The sequence below is a fragment of the Electrophorus electricus genome, chromosome 5 (genome assembly GCF_013358815.1).
Source record: "Electrophorus electricus isolate fEleEle1 chromosome 5, fEleEle1.pri, whole genome shotgun sequence".
In the NCBI taxonomy this organism is placed as follows: domain Eukaryota; kingdom Metazoa; phylum Chordata; class Actinopteri; order Gymnotiformes; family Gymnotidae; genus Electrophorus; species Electrophorus electricus.
The window spans coordinates 15580005-15599025 of NC_049539.1; the positions used below are offsets into that span (position 1 = coordinate 15580005).

General features: G+C 39.2%; 3 protein-coding genes across 5 annotated transcripts; 2 read left to right on the forward strand and 1 right to left on the reverse strand.

Annotated features, from left to right (window-relative positions):
- Positions 1–2192: 2192 nt before the first annotated feature.
- On the forward strand, positions 2193–6555 carry ankra2 (ankyrin repeat, family A (RFXANK-like), 2). Of its 2 annotated transcripts, none has more exons than XM_027007937.2 (9): positions 2193–2312; positions 3053–3424; positions 3523–3681; positions 3892–3957; positions 4041–4138; positions 4308–4433; positions 4582–4648; positions 4762–4842; positions 5292–6555. In XM_027007937.2, exons 2-9 carry the CDS (start codon positions 3169–3171, stop codon positions 5345–5347), a joined length of 909 nt encoding a protein of 302 aa, XP_026863738.1. In that variant the 5' UTR covers positions 2193–2312; positions 3053–3168; the 3' UTR covers positions 5348–6555. The 2 variants fall into 2 exon arrangements, with proteins under 2 accessions (XP_026863738.1, XP_026863739.1); XM_027007938.2 differs by having other exon boundaries at positions 3132–3424.
- On the reverse strand, positions 6348–10426 carry btf3 (basic transcription factor 3). Of its 2 annotated transcripts, none has more exons than XM_027007940.2 (6): positions 10343–10426; positions 9361–9429; positions 9163–9276; positions 8751–8952; positions 7787–7843; positions 6348–6772 (listed from the first exon to the last, which is right to left on the reverse strand). In XM_027007940.2, the coding sequence occupies exons 2-6, from the start codon at positions 9427–9429 to the stop codon at positions 6726–6728; spliced, it is 489 nt and encodes a 162-aa protein (XP_026863741.1). In that variant the 5' UTR covers positions 10343–10426; the 3' UTR covers positions 6348–6725. The 2 variants fall into 2 exon arrangements, with proteins under 2 accessions (XP_026863741.1, XP_026863740.1); XM_027007939.2 differs by having other exon boundaries at positions 10280–10390.
- Positions 10427–15391: 4965 nt separating this feature from the next.
- On the forward strand, positions 15392–17206 carry foxd1 (forkhead box D1). The gene has a single exon (XM_027007948.2). It carries the CDS (start codon positions 15624–15626, stop codon positions 16668–16670), a length of 1047 nt encoding a protein of 348 aa, XP_026863749.1. The 5' UTR covers positions 15392–15623; the 3' UTR covers positions 16671–17206.
- Positions 17207–19021: the final 1815 nt, after the last annotated feature.

The window sequence follows — 19021 nt, forward strand, 5'->3', positions numbered from 1 at the left end:
TGATAGTAGAATTCTAGTATCAGTAAGAAAGTTTCTTTTCTGTTAATTAAACAAGAATGCATATTCTTTGTCAACATTGTTGTATCTAATGATGTACCAATTCTTAATAAGGCCATGCTTGATGACGCCAACGTAACCGGTGCTCTTGAATGAACAGTTTATAATCAATTATCTCTTTTTCTCAACCAGAACCAGCTCCGTGATCACAATCAGTCTGGCTACAAACCGGCACATTCAACAGAAACAGCCCTCATAACAGTGATAGAGAAACTTCAACATTCTCCTTTCTATTCTCTCCAGCCTTGGTTTGACTGGCCCTGCATGGAAATGGTTTCAGGCATATCTGGAATTACAGTCCTATCAGGTAACATGGAGAGGATCCACAGCCAATCCATGTAGACTTTCCACCAGTGTCCCATTAGGCCCTCTTCTCTTCGTATGCTCATTTTCTTGGTGATGTAATATCTTCCCATGGCTTCTCCTACCACTGCTATGCTGATGACACCCAATTAATTTTTAATTTAATTTAACTCTTTCCTACCCTCCCACACACAGGTTTCTAGAAACTGAGCTTCGGTACACCCCAGGAACTCCCAGCCCTTACCATGACCTCACAGTTTTCTTCGAGAACTCCCTGGTATCATCATCTGAAGCTGCTCATAGCCTGGGCATAACTTTTAACAACCAGTTGTCATTCTCAACCCATTTTATCTGACCCAGTCTTGCAAATTTCTCCTCAATACAAATGATTCAACCCTTTCTCTTTCAGGAAGCTGCCCAGGTACTTGTGCAGTCTCTTGTCATCTCAAAGCTGGACTACTGCAACTCACTACTTGCCATTAGACCTCTACAACTTATCCAGAATACAGCAGCACAACTGGTCTTCAATTTTCCAAAGTTCACACATCACTCCGCTGCTGCACTCCCTTCACTGGCATCCAGTAGCTGCAGGCATCAGATTTAAAACCTTGATAATTACTTACAAAGCTAAAAACCATTTCACTGTGAGTTATACTGTATATGACTATGTATGTGACAAATAAACCAAACTTGAAACTTGAAACTTGAAAAATGGACCAGCCCCTCCATATATGATGCCAATGGTCAAAGCCCAATCCGTACTTCAAGTACATTGAACCTCACGTATGGCTTGGCTTGAAATACTTCAAGTCTCATAGAACACAAGCATCGAGACTATTCTGTATCCTGGCTCACAGATGGTGGAACGAACTTTCGCTGGCTGTCTGGACAGCAGAGTCCCTTGTAGTTTTCAAATGCAGACTGAAGACTCATCTATTTGTGGAAAATTTAAATGACCACTGATCCTACTCCTGTGTTGACTATCTAAAACTCTACTTATTGTAGGGTACTGTGTATTACACCTTTTGTCTGTTACAGATCTTACATGTTTTGCACTTCTATACATCAGCACTGATCCCTGTATTTCAACAGCATTCTAGTTCAATAGCATCTTGGACTCTAACCTAGCTAGGATGCATTCTATGAGTAGATGACAAAGCACTTTTGTAAGTCACTCTGGATAAGAACATCTGTCAAATGTCGTAAATGTAAATGTAAATTATATTAACTATAAATATTTAATAGAATTGAGCTGTTTTCCCATAATCTTTGACCATCTTTTTTTGGATTGTTGTTGCCCATTTCTGAAGACCTTACCTCACTGGATCAATGAAAAAAAACATTCTTAAAGACAAATTTGGTTTGCCAGATTCAACTTCCTTCAGTACCAAGATCCAGAATTCAGGAACAAGTGGACTGTAATTTCTGATCTTCCCCCAAGAAAAAGCCACTTTGGAGCTTTTTTTTCTGTAATTCACTGCACATTGCATATAATTTATGAACTGTTTGCAACTGAACATATCAAACTGTGACAATTTGCAACAAAATGTGAATATGTATGTAGAATATTTGTTTGGTTGTTTGTTTTGACAGCTTTTCGAAGATTGCTATCTAGAAAGTTTTTACCTTCCACGTGGTTCAGTACAACATGTCATTTTGTGAAAATGTGATTTCATCTAAATGTAATTGCATATTAAGCTAATTTTATTTGATATTATTTATGTATTTAAAAGAACAAACAAATAAATAATTAGATTTTGAATCTTACTATGATCCAAGTCGGGTACAAAAAAAAACCTATGTAAAAAAAAAAATATTTGAAAAAACTTTATTGACTTAGAATTCGTGAAACAATAAGGCGTTTCAAAACAATAACACAAGTACTTGCTTGTTGAACAATCACCGTATAGGGTATCAAAGCTCTAATAGGCGATAACCTGTAATCTATTAAGGTAAGCATGACATGGTTGCAATTCGAGAAATGTAAATATATAGCTACTGAGGTGATCTGCCATAGAGGCGGGCCAAACAGCCTATTTGCTTATTAGCTAGCTAAGGCTAGCTATGTAACCGGATTTTTGTATAGTAGTTAGCTAACAGCTAACTCGGTTTGGTGAGATAGCTCTGCTTTTACACATTTGGCAGTTGGTCATTTGAATGCGAGCGTTACATTTAGCTGCTTAACTTGGCAAAGTATCCATTAATTTAAACAAGAATCTTAACCGACATCGTTTTTGGTGCGACATGTAGCGTTAGCTAGCTAACAAGCTGCCTAGACATTCACAACTATGAAACATATGAAGGCATGTTGCTACAATTAAGATACAGTGAGGACCTTCACTATTGGCGGTTGCCTATAATATATTTTGCGTTGCTTTGTAATGTATTTGTAATGTTTTTAAAACATAGCTAGCAAACTGTAGCTATCGGTTTCTTAAAGCTACCCTACTTTCTCAAAGTATACGGTCTTCCATTACTTTGCAAGATGATCGAATTAGTTAATATAGGTAAGGTCTCCCTTGGTGACAGCCAGCGCTGGCTGGCTAGCTAGCTACGGGTCTCCTCATCAAACAGAGTTAATCTAATCTTACTGTATGTGCAATATTGCTTACCTGTATGTGGCCAGACCTAACCATGTTACTTGACCAGTTACTTCTGTCCTCTCATTCAATCTGTCTTGTTTCTTTTTAAGGATACAAACCTGATTTGTTTATGTAGCGTTAAACATCATACATGCTCACTGTCAAGAACTAACTTACCTTGTTTATAAGCACACCATCTGTGGACGTTCATTGTACACATAACATAATGGCATCAGAAGAAATGGAAGGCATGTGCCCACTGCCCGAGATGGCCAACATCAAAGTGGAGCCTCCCGTCAGCGTTGGCCCGGTGGAAGACACCAGTTCGCAAAATGTGGCCATGGGCATTAAATTCATCTTACCCAACCGCTTCGACATGAACGTGTGCTCTCGGTTCGTCAAGTCACTGAATGAGGAAGACAGCAAGAACATCCAAGACCAGGTGAACTCTGACCTGGAGGTAGCCTCAGTCTTGTTTAAAGGTAAGGCAGAGAACCCAGCTGATTGTGGAAGTGTTGCAGCTTGCAAATAATGTGCTCCCTTTGCCTCATGGACAGACTTACTTTATTTCTATATCCAGCTGAATGCAACATCCAGACCTCCCCATCCCCTGGAATCCAGGTTAGGCATGTATACACGCCATCCACAACGAAGCACTTCTCACCGATAAAACAGTCGACCACTCTGACCAACAAACACCGTGGCAATGAAGTCTCCTCAACCCCGCTGCTTGTTCACTGTGAGCTTTTCATTCTCTTGCCTTTGGGTCTTCAGTAATTGTCAAAATTCATAGCGTTTTAGACAAGCCCATCGTGCAAACCTTTGCTATGATAAGAGTTTACATAATTTCAACACCAAATACGACTGAAACAGATTTTTCAAATATTTCAGTGTGTACAGTAAAGGTATATTGTTTTTATAATTACTACTATTTTTTTTTTTACCCCAGCTCTATCAATTCATCAACTTGCAGCACAAGGAGAAATGGTGTTTCTAGCCAGTCGAATAGAGCAAGGTCTGGCTTGTGTAATCACATAAGAATGAATTAATGCATGGCCCATTATGAATCTAACCTGTTCATGTCTCGGCCAATCACAGAGTCCGTGATAAACCTGCAGGATGAAGAGGGCTTTACACCACTCATGTGGGCAGCAGCTCATGGCCAGATTGCTGTGGTGGAGTTCCTGCTACAGAGTGTGAGTGCAACATGTAGGACCTAAAAAAAAACCCAACATGACCGTGAGAACCTGTTACTCCGCTGAACCATGAACGTCTGGTGCAGTGGGTTCAAACGCACACCAAAATTCACGTTTACTCATCACTCTGCATGTGCACGTTCCTAACATACTGGTATTCTTTTTGTAGGGTGCAGACCCCCACATTTTGGCTAAGGGCAGAGAAAGTGCATTGTCATTAGCCTGCAGTAAGGGGTACACAGACATTGTCAGAATGCTCATTGACTGTGGAGTGGATGTTAATGAGTATGACTGGGTAGGTAATTTTTAAAAATTCTATATAGTGGAACATTTTTTATATATACAGCTTTGAAGAAAATGGGGGGGGGGGAATAGATTCTCTGCTATTTTCACTTTGAGATGGGATTGGAGTTACAGCTATGGTCATGCTTATGTGTTTATAGAATGGGGGTGCCCCTATACTTTACGCTGTACATGGTAATCATGTCTGCTGTGTAGAAATCCTCTTGGGTAAGTGCAGTGAATTGAACTTGTATAAACTTTTTTCATTACCATAGCTTTTACAATATTAGAGATTCCAATAGTAAATGCCTGTGTTATTACACGTTTCATACTTTGAACAGAGAATGGAGCTGACCCAACCATAGAGTCTGACTCAGGCTTCAATGCTATGGATATGGCTGTAGCAATGGGCCATAGGCATGGTAACTATAGTTTTCAACTGCCTGCATTTAACTAAAACTCTGAACAATGTAAATTCCCACTGGGGCTGGTTAGAGTGCCCTAAAAAACATAATCATGTATGAAATGTCTCCAGTAGAAATCACCAACCAAGGAACACAGTACCAGCATAACAATTGTGTAACAAAGAAAGTTACTAAAAACAATGCGAGTGAATATAACTGGCATAAAAGTTGGTTTCTTTCTTCAAAAATATTACTCAAGTAGAAGTAAACTGGTTTTAAAAGTTTTGTAGATTTGCATACCTTTATGATTACAGGCTTATTACTCACCTGTTTTGGCTAAATACCCCATGTCTCACCAGTATAGTGTGAATGCTTAATTTTGCGTGCGCATGGGGAGTGTGTTTCGTTCACTTAAATGTCCTAGAAGACTGAGGCACCCTTCTTTCATTTGTGATGTCTTCTTTCAGTTCAACAGGTCATGGAAGCTCATCTGCTGAAGCTGTTGCAAGGAATTAAAGAGTAGGTGTGACTAAGGAAGAAAGAAGCTGGAAAGCAGAAAACAGTTATGAAGCTGAATATTGCTGTGTTCAGTTAAGAGGCAGATGAAATGGACAGTTCATTATCTTGCATGTTTACATTAGTTACTCAAGCTATTCAAACTACTTTGTCCAAAGTTTCATGTTTTTGTTTTGACACTGATTCCCCTTTACCCTGAGGATTGGTGTCATGACAACTGAAAAAATGTGAGGGCATCTTTAAACCATTGAATACTGCACATATTTATTTTGATATGGCTAGCTATCATTGGTGTGTTGGTGTATTCAGTTGACCATGTAGGTTTTTGTATAAAATGATTCATAAACCCAACTACTTCTTGTCTTTTAACTTGTTCCATTTTGTAAGAAAATTTGGCAGCCAATAGTACAATATCACTTGAACTTAAACAGGCAGAAGAACAAACAAAAGTGCACGTTATTTTTGCCATAGTATAAAATATATACTCATTTAGATCAGTTTTGTACCAAGTAATATCCAGTAACATTTAATTTCACTAACTGAATTTTGGGTGCTTCATTTAAGTTACATTGGTTTGAACTAGTGAAAATGCAGTAAGGCCAGTAAACATAAGTCTGCTTTGACCATGCAATTCTTAGTTGTTAAATGTTAACAGTAATCTAATAGTTCCAATTAAGGGCGGTCTGGTTTTAACCTTTTGATGAAAGCTAACAAGTCTGCTGCAATAAGACATTAAATATTTTGAATACTATTCTAGACCTTATTACTTTGTTCAGTCACCTGTGGAAAAGATACACACTACCAAAAATAAAGCTATTCTCATAGGAAGTCATTCTTGTCCTCAAAAACATGAAGCAGACCAAAAACTAAATGCTGTAAAACTCCCCAACTGTCCTTAGTATCATTAAGCATCAATGACCAAGTAAGATGTGTGGGGAGCTTGACACCAAATCTACATCATAAGCAGCACATATATATATAAAATAAAAAATAGAATGACAAATATATAGACAAGGCAGTGTATTTAATAAGCTTGTACATAGCAAATGTTTATTTCCAGATGTTGGCTTCAGCTAGGCCTCAAAAGGAGTGAGCCTCAATAACAGGGAGACGAGTAGGATGTCCTAGGGCCCACGCTACCCACACCACTGGGCGTGATGTGGTAAACATCTCTCGCTCTCAGCTTGGACATAGGGTAGACATAGCAGTGCACAAGAAGAGAAACAAGGGCTGCAGTCACAATATATAAAAGAAAAAAAGGAAAACTGCCCAAAAGGAGTGGGGAGAGTGGGGTTAAAAAAAAAAGAAAAAAAAAGAAAGTCCAACGTGTCCCAGCTGAGATGGGAGACTCCATCTCTGTCTGTCTGTCTGTGCCTCCATTCAGCTTAATTAGCCTCGTTCTTCGAAGCCTCGTCAAAATTCTCCACAAGATCTGCAATGAATGAGAATTTACAAATAAGGTTGTGTGTTCCATGACCCTTGGCTGGAATACTTGAAGGGAGAGAGAAAGAAGGCCAGCTTGTAAGAATTGTAGGGCCAAGGTCACGCTTCGAAATACCACAAACCACCTAATCAAGAGTGACAAGAATTAAATCTAATTTTTGCTAGACCTGCTAGTGTTTATATGAAACATGATGCGAGGTATTTCACACCATCGCCGACAATCACGAGTTGACATGCACGCATGGACAAACATGAGCGCTAAGAGATTGGACAGGTCTGCAGCTGTGAAAAGGTAAACGCTACGGATCAAAGGCGGATTGCCTTTTCCAAGATGAAATCTGATAAATGGAACTTCCACTGTTCAGCTCCGGGGTGTCAGACCCCAAATCACTCACAGCAGGGGCCCCTTACGTCAGATTGTTTTCATAAGGGACCAAGAAAGGTCAAGCCTCAGTAACAGCATGATGGCAAGAGACGTTAACCCCTTGTCATCGCACACGGCGACCCCACTGGAGTGCAGCGGACGTAATCTTTTGTTACATTCGCTGGACTTGGGTTACTGCAAGGAGGCGGTCCGGTTGAGGCCGGAGCAGAACTGTAATGGCAACCTCATGTGCTGGCCTTGGTCCTCTTCGAAAAGCAAAGCCAGCTTTCCAAAACTCAAACAATACTAGCAATAAATACTGCCCCATGTCATGACTAGCCTACACCACCAATGTGACCTCCTGATATCGTTCTTATGCCATGACCCCGGTATGCCATGCTGTGTTTACGTTAATGAGTCAAAATCGCATATGGCAATCATTCTTCAGTTATACAACTGGGAATAATACAAATGTACACAGGGTCTAATAGCACAAGCGGGTAGGTAAACAAACAGTAGACAGTCTCAGGAGTAGTCTTAGAGATATGAATAAGCTTAGGAAGGCAAAACAGAAAAAGGAAGAAAAAAAAAAAAACAACAACCATATGGTGAAAACCTGCCTTCGAGAGACTTACTAACCTGGAACTTCATCATCATCTTCCTCTCCTCCTGCCACAGGTGCCTTTCCATCTCCAGCTGCAACAAACAGAGGCAGAGTCAGCAGCAGCTCTGGAAGGTGTCACATCTGACTTTACTGTGCCTGAATCAAACTTTAAATGATCCATTTTGGGCAGTTTGAGGAACAAAAATCTAAATATTCAGGAAAATAGTAATTAGCTGGAACAGGTTCACCAACACCCCCTCCCCACTTTTTGCTTCATTTATTCGTTAAAATAAAGATGTTTTATCACAAGTGTTTTTCAATGAGTCATGCAGCAGCACACTGGACCTGCTTATCTACACAAGCACAGATGATGTGTGGCTGCGACCTGAGACATTCCCAAATCCATTTCCATTCTCAAACAGAATGGTGCCGTCTCTTCAATGGATGTGGAAATTCATGGTTTAAAATTTTTCAAAGTTACGCAAAGTAGTACACTTTTAAACAGAGAACACAAAGAAAGTGGAGGTAATCCAGGTGCTGCTTACAGTCTAGAAAAACAGGCTGCTTTTAAAGAATGCTCTCAATAGCCAGCTGTACCCTGACAAATTCCACTCACCCCCAATCCTCATACCCTCAACCCCCACTCGCCTGTTCACTATTCCCTACCCTCACTCACTAGTAGAGACCAAGATCATTGGTAGCATAACACTTCAATGATGCACACACTAAAGGCAAATGAAAACTCAACCTCCAGCAACTCCCTACATACGCTATTAAGAGTACACGCAGTACAGTGATGTCCCAATTTCTGAATGCAGATAGGCATAGACAAATTTGAGGAGTTTGGAATATATAATACTGTTCCTTTAAAATACACTAAAGGTTTAAAAAGGCAAGCAAATGTTTAAATTAGTGCACATAATTAGTTTTAATTTGAGATTTTTTTTTAAATTAGTTCCTTCGTTTCAGCGATAGTACTGCTTCTAATGTGCCACAAACCTTGTTTGGGCAGGGCCTCAGCGAGTTTCCGCAGACTGGTCAAGCTGTCGGCACCAAGCTGGTTGAGGATAGAGGGCAACATCTCTGTAAGCTGCTTGGTCTCAGCATGGCCTGTGATGGTGAAGGTGTTTGCTGCCAACGAAGCCTGGACTTTGGGGTTGTTGAAGTGGATGACTGTTCCCTGGTTTGTGAACATATTCACCTGCAATTCACAGTGCAAAGAGTCTTAATATTGGACAGGCAGATTCTGTTCAAGCAAATAAGAATGGTGGGTTAGTGAACATGCTTCCACATGCTGGACCCAGCAGGAATCAGCCCAGATAGCCACCCACCAACAAAACACAAATAGCAATCTACTCTCCAAAAAGGTGATGTTTTCAAACGAACAAAGTTATGCTGCCAAACACCTCACCTCCTCAATACCGGAGATATTATTGACGCCTAGCTTTTTCAAAGAGAACTGAAGTTTCTTGTCATCGGCGGTAGCAGTTCTGTGTACAACCTTCTTCTTTCTGCGCGCGGTTCCCTGGCCACAATTTAAAAGAAAAAGTCAATAAGGAGTTTAACCTACTACAAAAATGACGTTAAACAAAAATACTTTGAGTCTTACCTTACCACCGATGCGGACTTGTGCCTGCAATTTTGCTAGTTTCTCCTGGTTCATTATTGTTTCTTTCATCTGCGATACAAAGAGTAACAACATTATGGTCGTGCACAGGGCAAAGTTAGACAGGCGTTCGCTAGCGAGTCTGCATGGGTAAAGGGGGTGCGGTCTGAAACGACTTGGTGAAGTTTTACTTGCTAGCAAGTAAAAGCGTTGAGGACTACAACGAAGAAGTTAAACGGCGGCGGACGCGGCTAACAACTTTTAACAGTAACACCCACTCAACTAACTAGCTAGATAAGCGAGCTGACTAACCAACTATGCCGTAACCGCCCTTTACACAACAAGAAGATGAAGGAAAAGTACGTGCAGGCCCAAGTGCGGGGTAACCAGCTGCCCGGCCAGCTAACGGTTCGCCAAATCTTGTGAGCATGGTAGTTAACTACTTAGCTAGCAAGGTACCCATTAAAACGCAGTCTTCATTTTGACCTTAAAGAAATGACTAACCCAATAAGTGGTAACTGTTAGAAATAACTTCAGCTACTTTGAATAAAATCGTGTTTGCAAGGGCTGCAATCACAAGAGGACACACAACTAGCTATCTTAGCTAGTATGAATCTATTAGAAGAAAGTGCTGATACTTGAATTACATCCACACTAGCTAGAACTAGACAACTCGCTAAATTATATCTAGCTATAACTGCCTCACGCAAAGTCGCTTATGATGCTGTTAAGTTTTGTTAAAGCAAATGTAATTAACGAATGTCAGCGAATGAATAACGATAGCATGGTTTGCTAAATGTTCATAATGGTTTTCGGGGCCTGACACTTCGGCGGGCCCATATCCATTACCGGTTCAGTGATCTTTCTACGGACGATCCATATGAAATAACTGCCGGTCTGATAAATCAGGTACTTAATTTACCTTGAGCTTTGAAGCTGGGAGTGTCTATGCAGGAAAGAGAGTATTTTAGAAGTCCTCACTGACCTGCACGCTAGCAGCAAACACACGCGGAGAGCAAGATGGAAGCGAGAGAGAGTGACGGAAGTGACGCGAATGCTGACATGCGACGCAGTGTGTGGCAATATAACACAGTCATTTCTTGTGCGTTTAATTTATAATATAAATGCCCGTAAAACATTTTTCCTAATCATTAATCACGTGGAAAGCTTTTAATGGTTTTGTAATTAATCAATGTTAATACACATCTCTACATTTTTATTAAAGACCGAAATGAATATATATGCATTAAATGGGCTTGTATTACACTGGGCAATCTCTCAGCCTTTTAGTCTTAAAATTAACCTAATAGTTATTGTCCATCAAGCAGAAAAGGAACTACTAAGCCAAAAGTGATACTTGAAAAATCTGGTTATGTTTTTAAAGCTAGGGTTAGGGTTAAGGTTACAAATACACAGATACTGGACCAATATGGTAGAATTAAATTTACACATACTGGACCACTATAGTACATTACTTTTACACATACTGGACACCTATAGTACATGACATTTACACCTACTGGGCCACTATAGTACATTACATTTATACATACTGGACCACTGTAGTACATGACATTTACACCTACTGGACTACTGTACTACATAGCATTTATACATACTGGACAACTGTAGTACATGACATTTACACCGACACCCACTGGACCACTGTAATACCACTGACATCTCCATCAGCTCTGGGCTAATAAACTTTTAAAATAATGATCCAATTGTTACTAAAAGGAGCTTCTCTTTAAAAAAAAAAAAAAAAAGATACTCTGTGTTTTTAGATTAGAACACAATCACAAACTTTACATTGAAGTTAAGTTTACATATTCAAAAGGCTTCTGTGAATAGACAGGTATCAGAGGTTCCTTGATTTTAGATTAGTAGCTGCATAGCAATAAAGTCTCATTGACTCAGTTGTACCAACTAACCATAAGAGAGGCAATAGACAATGACTCAGTTCCAGTCACCTATAAGAATGTAATGTGAATGTAATGCAAATCACAAATCAAATCATGCAACAATACTACAAGACTCTTATAGAATCTTTATTAAATACATTTTAAAAAATACTGAAAATATTAAGTCTAATTATAATAAGATTGATTGACATTCTTCTAGCATCTGAAATGCCTTTAATGTGCTTGTCAGACAAATAAAATTAGCTTCTTAGATTCCAACACAGATATTTTGTGCCTTCCAGATGATTTAACTGACATTTAATGTAAAGCACAATAATGCTGTTGGAGAAGGGGAAGCTGATCCATGCTGCACCCTATAAAACTTTAGGTACAAAGGCAAAGTGGACCGGGGTACAAACTTCAGCATTCACTGAACTTTCCCTAGCCCACGTGTGAAACAAATGTATAGACAAAATTGTCCAGAAATACGCAAACGTGGAGATGGGGCTCTAATTAGTAGTCCTGCACTTCAAATTTACAATGGACAATTAATATTAATAGCATGATTTAGTCCAAAACATATGGTTAATTATTGATTAATAACTCAGACAATCACTCGAGTAAAACGACTGACGTTTAAATTTAGGCCCAAATATGTGTAATAAATTATCTTAACCATTGACATATATAAGTCTTTCCCCATATTTGCCGAGAGATGAGATGGTACATTTTAAAAAAATATATAGCATATTTTGTGTCTATACGCTGCTTTAAAAAATGGATTAATAACAAAGAAATGTAGGCCTAGAGTTTCTATGTAGTTTGACTGAACATAGTGTACTATTTGGTAATGTGTAAATGTGAGGGGGAAAAAGCAAAACAATTTTAAAAATGTAATTGTTTGAGGTCCGTGACGTAGGTGGCGCAAACAGGTAATCGAATAAATTCGAATTAAAAGAGTCCTTCACTATCCACTTAAGATGGCATTACCGTGCACTAATGCGACACTCTCCAAATTTTAGCTAAACAGGTTTACTATTGTTGTGCATGTGATAAATGTTAATCGCATGGCACGATCACGTCTTTGGCGATTGTCCCCAGTTCCGGTTATATTCACAGGTTACCGCAAGTAACCATGTGTGGACAGCTAATCACCCGCGAAATATTTTCTGAGTACGCCGGTGGCACGGAAAGCGATCGAGCACATCCCACGGAGCGTGGAGAAACTTTAGAAATGTGTGGATTAGCCACAATACGAAACCTGACCCGGCTCTTCAACTGCATTTTCATGTACTATATCTCGCACAGAACAAATATTGCCTAAAGAAAACATTACCAGGCCACAGTGCGACGATCCACGAAACGACTCCTAGTCACTGCCAGTCTCCCCAGATATCATAGTTAACATACTACAGTGTCATACACATTTCTGTAAGTGCTGTGGAACTCGATTCACTTTGTGTGAACAGGCACAAACTAATAAGACGAGCAGGTTCTCTAATTGTTTCTGCGTGATATGCTATGCTTTATAAACTCTAAATATAATTCATTATGCGCAACAAAGATGATGCAAGGTAATTGGGTCACATAAGCTTTGGCTTGTGACTTAAAAATTAAAAATCTGTACTTTGCATTTAGATAAAAGAGGTTTTGTTTGTTAAATGTTGCATTGTCGAACATGATTTCAACTGCTCTTAAAGGTGTATTTTAGAATCGAAAACTAATCCAAAGCATAGAGAAAACTAAGGCATTATTGCTTGTTTGCATTCTAATATTTGATTACTTAATTATAAAGTTGTGAGCATTTACACGTACCTTTGTATGATTTAATGTAGGCTGGACCTAAATTGTGTGTTTTATACCCCGCCCTATGTATTTATTTATTTATTTTTAAATTGAAGACATGTTTTTTTCATAATCGCAAAGGATTATATGTACCCTACATTGATAACATGCTTACTAAAAGCAACTGTTTTTTAAAACAAGGAAACTGGGTGCAAAGTTATGTTTTCCAACTGCATATTTTTGTGTAATAGAATAAATCGAATTCCTATTTTATGATCAAGACTTAAATACACAGTCATTAAATAATGCTCTTTTATTAAAAAAATGTAGGCTAGAACAAATGTAATAAAGAATACGTCACATTTAGGCTGTTGCGCAAACGTGTGTTAAAACAACGTGCAGTAAGAGTCCACATCAGCAGTTTCTGCCATTATCCCAGTTTAACCTCGTTTTAATTTAAAGATTGATCCTCGTATTATTTCTTTGTTCTGAAGTAAACACTGGATCAATATTTAATTATTATCTCTGTTTAAGTCATCTTTTGCTTAACCACATACCTTTGGTACTTTAATTTATATATAAAGTGAAGAACTTTATAGAAAAATACATACACTGGCCAAAATATACATTTTTGTTTATATAATAAATATTTGTATTAGTGTGTATATTTATGCTCTAAAAGTGACGTTAACGTTTAGAAATTCAGCCACTAGATGGCGATGTCATACTCAGAGAGGTAGTAAAAATGTTGAATGAACCGAGCCTAAATACACAAGCCTGACCACAGGAGTTACCATAAAAGGGGCATCAAAACGCTCCAGATGTTTCTTTCATCATACAAAAATTACCTCTCATCCCCTACTGCATCCTCCAGAACTAACACAGCTCGGCAATAAAAAATACAATTATAATTACCGTCTGCAGGTTATTTTCTGCCGTTTATTCATATTCATTTATGGGTTACTTATGGCACAGCAGAATTTTTTATTAATCTTAGTTATGTGTTTTTTGGATAAATGATTTTTCATCACCTCTGCCACAAATTGTTTTTAATAACCTACTTTGATTTATTTTTTTATTTGAAAGGATTAAAAAGTTGTTTAGATGGCGCTCAGTGCCTTGTGTGCGCCTTTAAATGAAATCCCATTCCAGCATGAACGAAACACATTTGATTGTGATGACGTTTAAAAGTTAAAAATAAGTGAATAACCAGTAATTGCGTGTTAGTGGAACCTATCACTGAACCTTCCAAGATTAATTTAGATTAGGCCCAAATTTACATTAAATTCGAATCTTTCAGTTTTTCTGTTCAAAATATTACCAATGAACGTTTCATTTTGAAATAAAATGTTACTAACTACTATATTCCGATGAGCAATTGTGTTCGGATTTGATTAGTCATTCCTATTGTGATACTGGACTTTGCTAAAACGAAAAGTGATAACATAGCTGTTTCAGATGTTAAAATTGGCTAACTTGCCATGATTTAAATCCGGCCTGCTGTGAACTTGGCAACTCTCCTCCTTATCATATAATAAGATACGTAACTACGTGAAGCATTGTCTGCTGTCTTTAGATCACACCAGTAGCTCTTAGAGGACATCTAAAATTATTATGAACAAATATACTGCCTATGAGAGAAAGGTATTAACACAGACTAATTCTCTTTTTTGCATAATAACTACAAGTAACTTACAGATAGCCTACTCTTTTAAAATGTAAATCCGTAGGTTCGTAATATTTGTGTTACTGAAAATATCGATAATGGTAAAAGGCGGTGGCCCGAATTTCTCGACCTTGCAGTCTCTACCGTGATCAGCGTGACTGATGAGAGTTAGCAGCTCTTTTCTATTACAAATGGGTCCAGATCCACTTCAGCGTCACGCAAGCCGATGTACAGCGAGACAGACATGGAACCGAGTACCGGCTATGAATTTTAACTCCTAACATCCTCAGTATATATAGGCTATGCTATGTTTAACTACACTGTGGGGAAAATCCAACAACAATATGGGAGGATCTTATCAGTAACCATGTCCTTAAGTCTTCTTAAATCTATCTTACAGTCAGTAGATTATAGTGAGCAGTATTCTAGTAAAATAAATTAAAGAAAAACGTTTCCTCGAAACCATGATAACCACCAAAAAATCCAACATAACTTTAATCAGTTGTCGACAGACCTTTTGTAAAGACAATTTTCCCATGTTATTTTTCCTCTTTTCAAGAACAGTGGTGACGCTTAGTTATCATGTGATCATGAAGCTGGTATATAGCGCAGGGAAAGGTCCGCCCTCTTTGGAATCCTGGTTTGGCCTTTTGGAGGGTCTCCCCATGGTACCCTAGAATTAGCAAGTGGATGCAATGCTAGAGCTTTACCGTTCGATTCAACTGCGTTAGCAATCCATCCAAAGTCTATGGCTTTAGTTACGCACGGGCACGCCTTACCTCCCGTCCGAGTCTCTCCTCCGCGCTTCTTATGAGTTTTCTCAAACCAGGGACGTTGGTGAGTTACAGAATCAGTACCAAATCTGCCTCTTCGCTGTGGTCCTACCGGGAACACACGGCCGCGAGAGAGCCATGACTCTGAGCTCCGAGATGTCAGATGCGTCTGTGCTCTCGGAAGAGACCGACATCGATGTGGTTGGAGAGGGCGACGATGGCGACGGGCACTCGCGCTCCTACGTAGACGAGGTGGCGCAGATACATGACGAAATCCTTCTCTCTGGCTCACCACCATGCGTGGATGTTTCTGCCGCGCGGGACACATACAAACCAGCGACCAAGAACACTCTGGTGAAGCCTCCATACTCCTATATCGCGCTGATCACCATGGCGATCCTCCAGAGTCCCAAGAAGCGCCTCACACTTAGCGAAATTTGCGATTTCATTAGTAACCGATTTCCGTACTATCGGGAAAAGTTCCCCGCCTGGCAGAACTCAATCCGACACAACTTGTCGTTGAACGACTGTTTTGTTAAGATTCCACGGGAACCCGGCAACCCTGGAAAAGGCAACTACTGGACGCTGGACCCCGAGTCAGCTGACATGTTCGACAACGGGAGCTTCCTACGACGCCGGAAGCGTTTTAAGCGACAGCAAACGCCCGACCTTATCCGGGACCACGGGGGTTTTCTCCCCGCCGCCGCGGCGTATGGTTATGGACCTTATGGCTGCGGATATGGTCTTCAGCTGCAAACGTACCACTCGCACTCCGCACTCTTCGCCTTCCAGCCGCAGCATCAACCGCCTCCGCCTTCTCGACATGCAGGAACTCTGATTCCCGCGCCATCCCTTATGCCAACCACAACCGAGCTTTCCCGTTCTCGCTTCTATCCTCCGTTGAGTCCTGGCCTTTCATCCCCTGTGCAGACTGCGGCTAAATCACCAGTGCACCGTTCACCCTTTTCCATAGATAGCATAATAGGGACCTCTCTGAGTTCCACGCACTCGCACTGTGCCTCACGGACTTCCCCGGCGATCTCCGTGCCACCGCCGACTCTTGTATCTCAGCACTCTCCCAACCAAGCGCCGCCGCTATCGAGAGTCGCGCACGGAGGACCATCCTTGTACTCGGTGGTCGAAAACCTGTCGAACCGGATTGTAAGTGGCTCAAGCGGCTGTTAATTTCTTAACTTAACTTCAGTTTTTTAAAAAGAGATACACACAAACGCTCCTGTGTTAAAGGTAGGATTATTTTTGTATTGATTTTGTTCGTACATTTTTTGTTTTGATAAACGCAGCTGAATGGTGGATATTACCAATATTTGTGCCTATATTCAAGCTGTGAAATATAAGATATATATTTATGTTAACATTTAGTTCAATCTACTTACATCCCCACAAACGTTTCATTTAAGTGATTTGCGATCACGACACAGGGTATCTCAGGATAACGATAAAGGTCTTAACAGAAAAATAAGATAAACTGTCAAACCTTAATAATTGTCTACAACAATGTATTTTGTGTCGCGGCACCGTTGTTTTTTAGTCTGACGAACTGAAATTTTTTGTTTCAATTTGTGCTTTGTAATGAAAATTCATAAGAATCATTCTTCGGAAATTTTGATGCAATGTGTGCTTATATCAGTAATAAAATGTACATTATTTGGTAAGTTGTATACTCGGAGTGTGATATTTTTACACGATTTGTTTTACTATAAGAATAAATATTGTTTTACAGAAACGTTGAGTGGAAATTAACTTATTAAGTTATGCTAAGCCAAATAGCTTGAATTTGGCACATAATTTAAAGTCCACAACTACATAAGCTTACGAAGCCAGTTCCCTTAGAGTTAAAGAATTCGAACCGCATGGTGAAAATACGAATTCAGGTTCTAACGTACTAAATAAACTGACAACAGCAATAACACCAAAGGTAGCATTATTATTATTATTATTATTATTATTATTATTATTATTATTATTATTATTATTATTATTATTATTATTATTATTATTATGATTATTATTACAATGTAACAACCGCAAAATATGTTCATCTATTGCGTATAAGGTTTATTTAAACTTATATACGGTCCGTATCTGCGCTGTCTGTCCTCATAGAAAAATAAATAAACGCGGGTGGAGAAACAAAGCACTAATCAAATAAGATTGTACCACTCGTTCCTTTGGATATTTGAACTTTTTGCATCAGTACCATTGGTAAGGGCCGACAGCGTTACGCATCACTTGAGGAAAGAGTGCAGTGTGGGGGGGGGGGAGAGCGGGAGAGGGGGAGCTTCTGCTTCGCTAATACTAAACTTTGTGGTATCTGTTGTTTGATGATAATCTGTGATTTAGACCTATACGTTGCCTTAGCAGATTCGGTTTTCTGACTGAAACAGGTCAAGCATTACTTCAAAGACATTTTGTTATTACAAGATTATTAGGCTATATGAATAACGTATTTCTATGGTTATGAAACTGCTGAGGTCTTTCTGAGCCTCGTGATTGTCACGGACAGTGTGCATTATAGCAAAACTGAAGTGAACCTTAAGACATAATAAGGACGTCCATGCTGGTACAGGATTTGTCAAAGGCTTTCATTAGACCTTTATGTTTTACTTCCATCAGTGAGGGCCAAGATTTACATTTGCTCGCTACTGACATAGATAAACTTGATGAATGGCCTGTCTGCTGATAACGTAGATACGCTATTTATTTTTTTTACTAAGGGGTAAACGTGAAGGTCTGAAAGCAGTGGATGAACAAAACTACATATACATATAGTCTATCACAGAGCGTTTTGGACGTGCAATCACAAAATTTAGCAAAAACAAGTTGACCTATGGCAATACATTGGTAGTCCACTTAGCTTCAACTGCATTACATATAGAATCGTGAAATGTATTACTGCTCTATAATGCAGAAAGCATTTTGTTAGTTATAAACGGAAAGTTGTACAAATCAAGAATATATTCGATACAACAAATTCAATATTATAATTCCGCAAAGCATTTCAAAATAATTTCAAAAACATTTCTAAAGCGCTCCAAAGACCTCACACAAAGCCTTAGGAAACGAAAAAATGAGTCCACATTTTGGAAAAATGTGAAGGTCTAAATCAGAATAGGAAAATAAATGTTATTAAAAATAACGTCTACATAGTAAATAATAACATTTAAAAAATAAAATAATTAAACTCAGATCAAGTGAGGTTTGTGTGCCTTTTGGTAACGCTAGGAAATTTACTGAAAAGAGGCACCTCTTTTTTCCATCGTTAAGCGTTACGTTCACTTGGCACCCCAGCAGATAAGGAAAGCAGCTCTGTCAAATACTCGTCGCGCCTTACACACTGATACGACCTTTCCCACATTTATTGTTGTAATTGCGGATCCGAGACAGGATTGTGTCACTGGGGTAAGAGACGCTCTGGTTCTCCTCCCACAAGTCAGTGATAATCGGCATGATCCGATATAGCTTCCCAAATCCACGAGATCGACGATTTCAGTTGTATCTTTTCGGCCCGCCATAAT

Excerpts from the sequence above, each read along its gene's own strand:
- ankra2 (XM_027007937.2), top strand. The coding sequence starts at position 3,169 with ATGGCATCAGAAGAAATGGAAGGCATGTGCCCACTGCCCGAGATGGCC. Across the intron at positions 3,425-3,522 it reads AGCCTCAGTCTTGTTTAAAG|CTGAATGCAACATCCAGACC; the intron begins GTAAGGCAGAGA and ends TTCTATATCCAG. Across the intron at positions 3,958-4,040 it reads AGCCAGTCGAATAGAGCAAG|AGTCCGTGATAAACCTGCAG; the intron begins GTCTGGCTTGTG and ends GGCCAATCACAG.
- btf3 (XM_027007940.2), bottom strand. The coding sequence starts at position 9,429 with ATGAAAGAAACAATAATGAACCAGGAGAAACTAGCAAAATTGCAGGCA. Across the intron at positions 9,277-9,360 it reads AAGTCCGCATCGGTGGTAAG|GGAACCGCGCGCAGAAAGAA; the intron begins GTAAGACTCAAA and ends AATTGTGGCCAG. Across the intron at positions 8,953-9,162 it reads ATATCTCCGGTATTGAGGAG|GTGAATATGTTCACAAACCA; the intron begins GTGAGGTGTTTG and ends TGTGAATTGCAG.
- foxd1 (XM_027007948.2), top strand. The coding sequence starts at position 15,624 with ATGACTCTGAGCTCCGAGATGTCAGATGCGTCTGTGCTCTCGGAAGAG.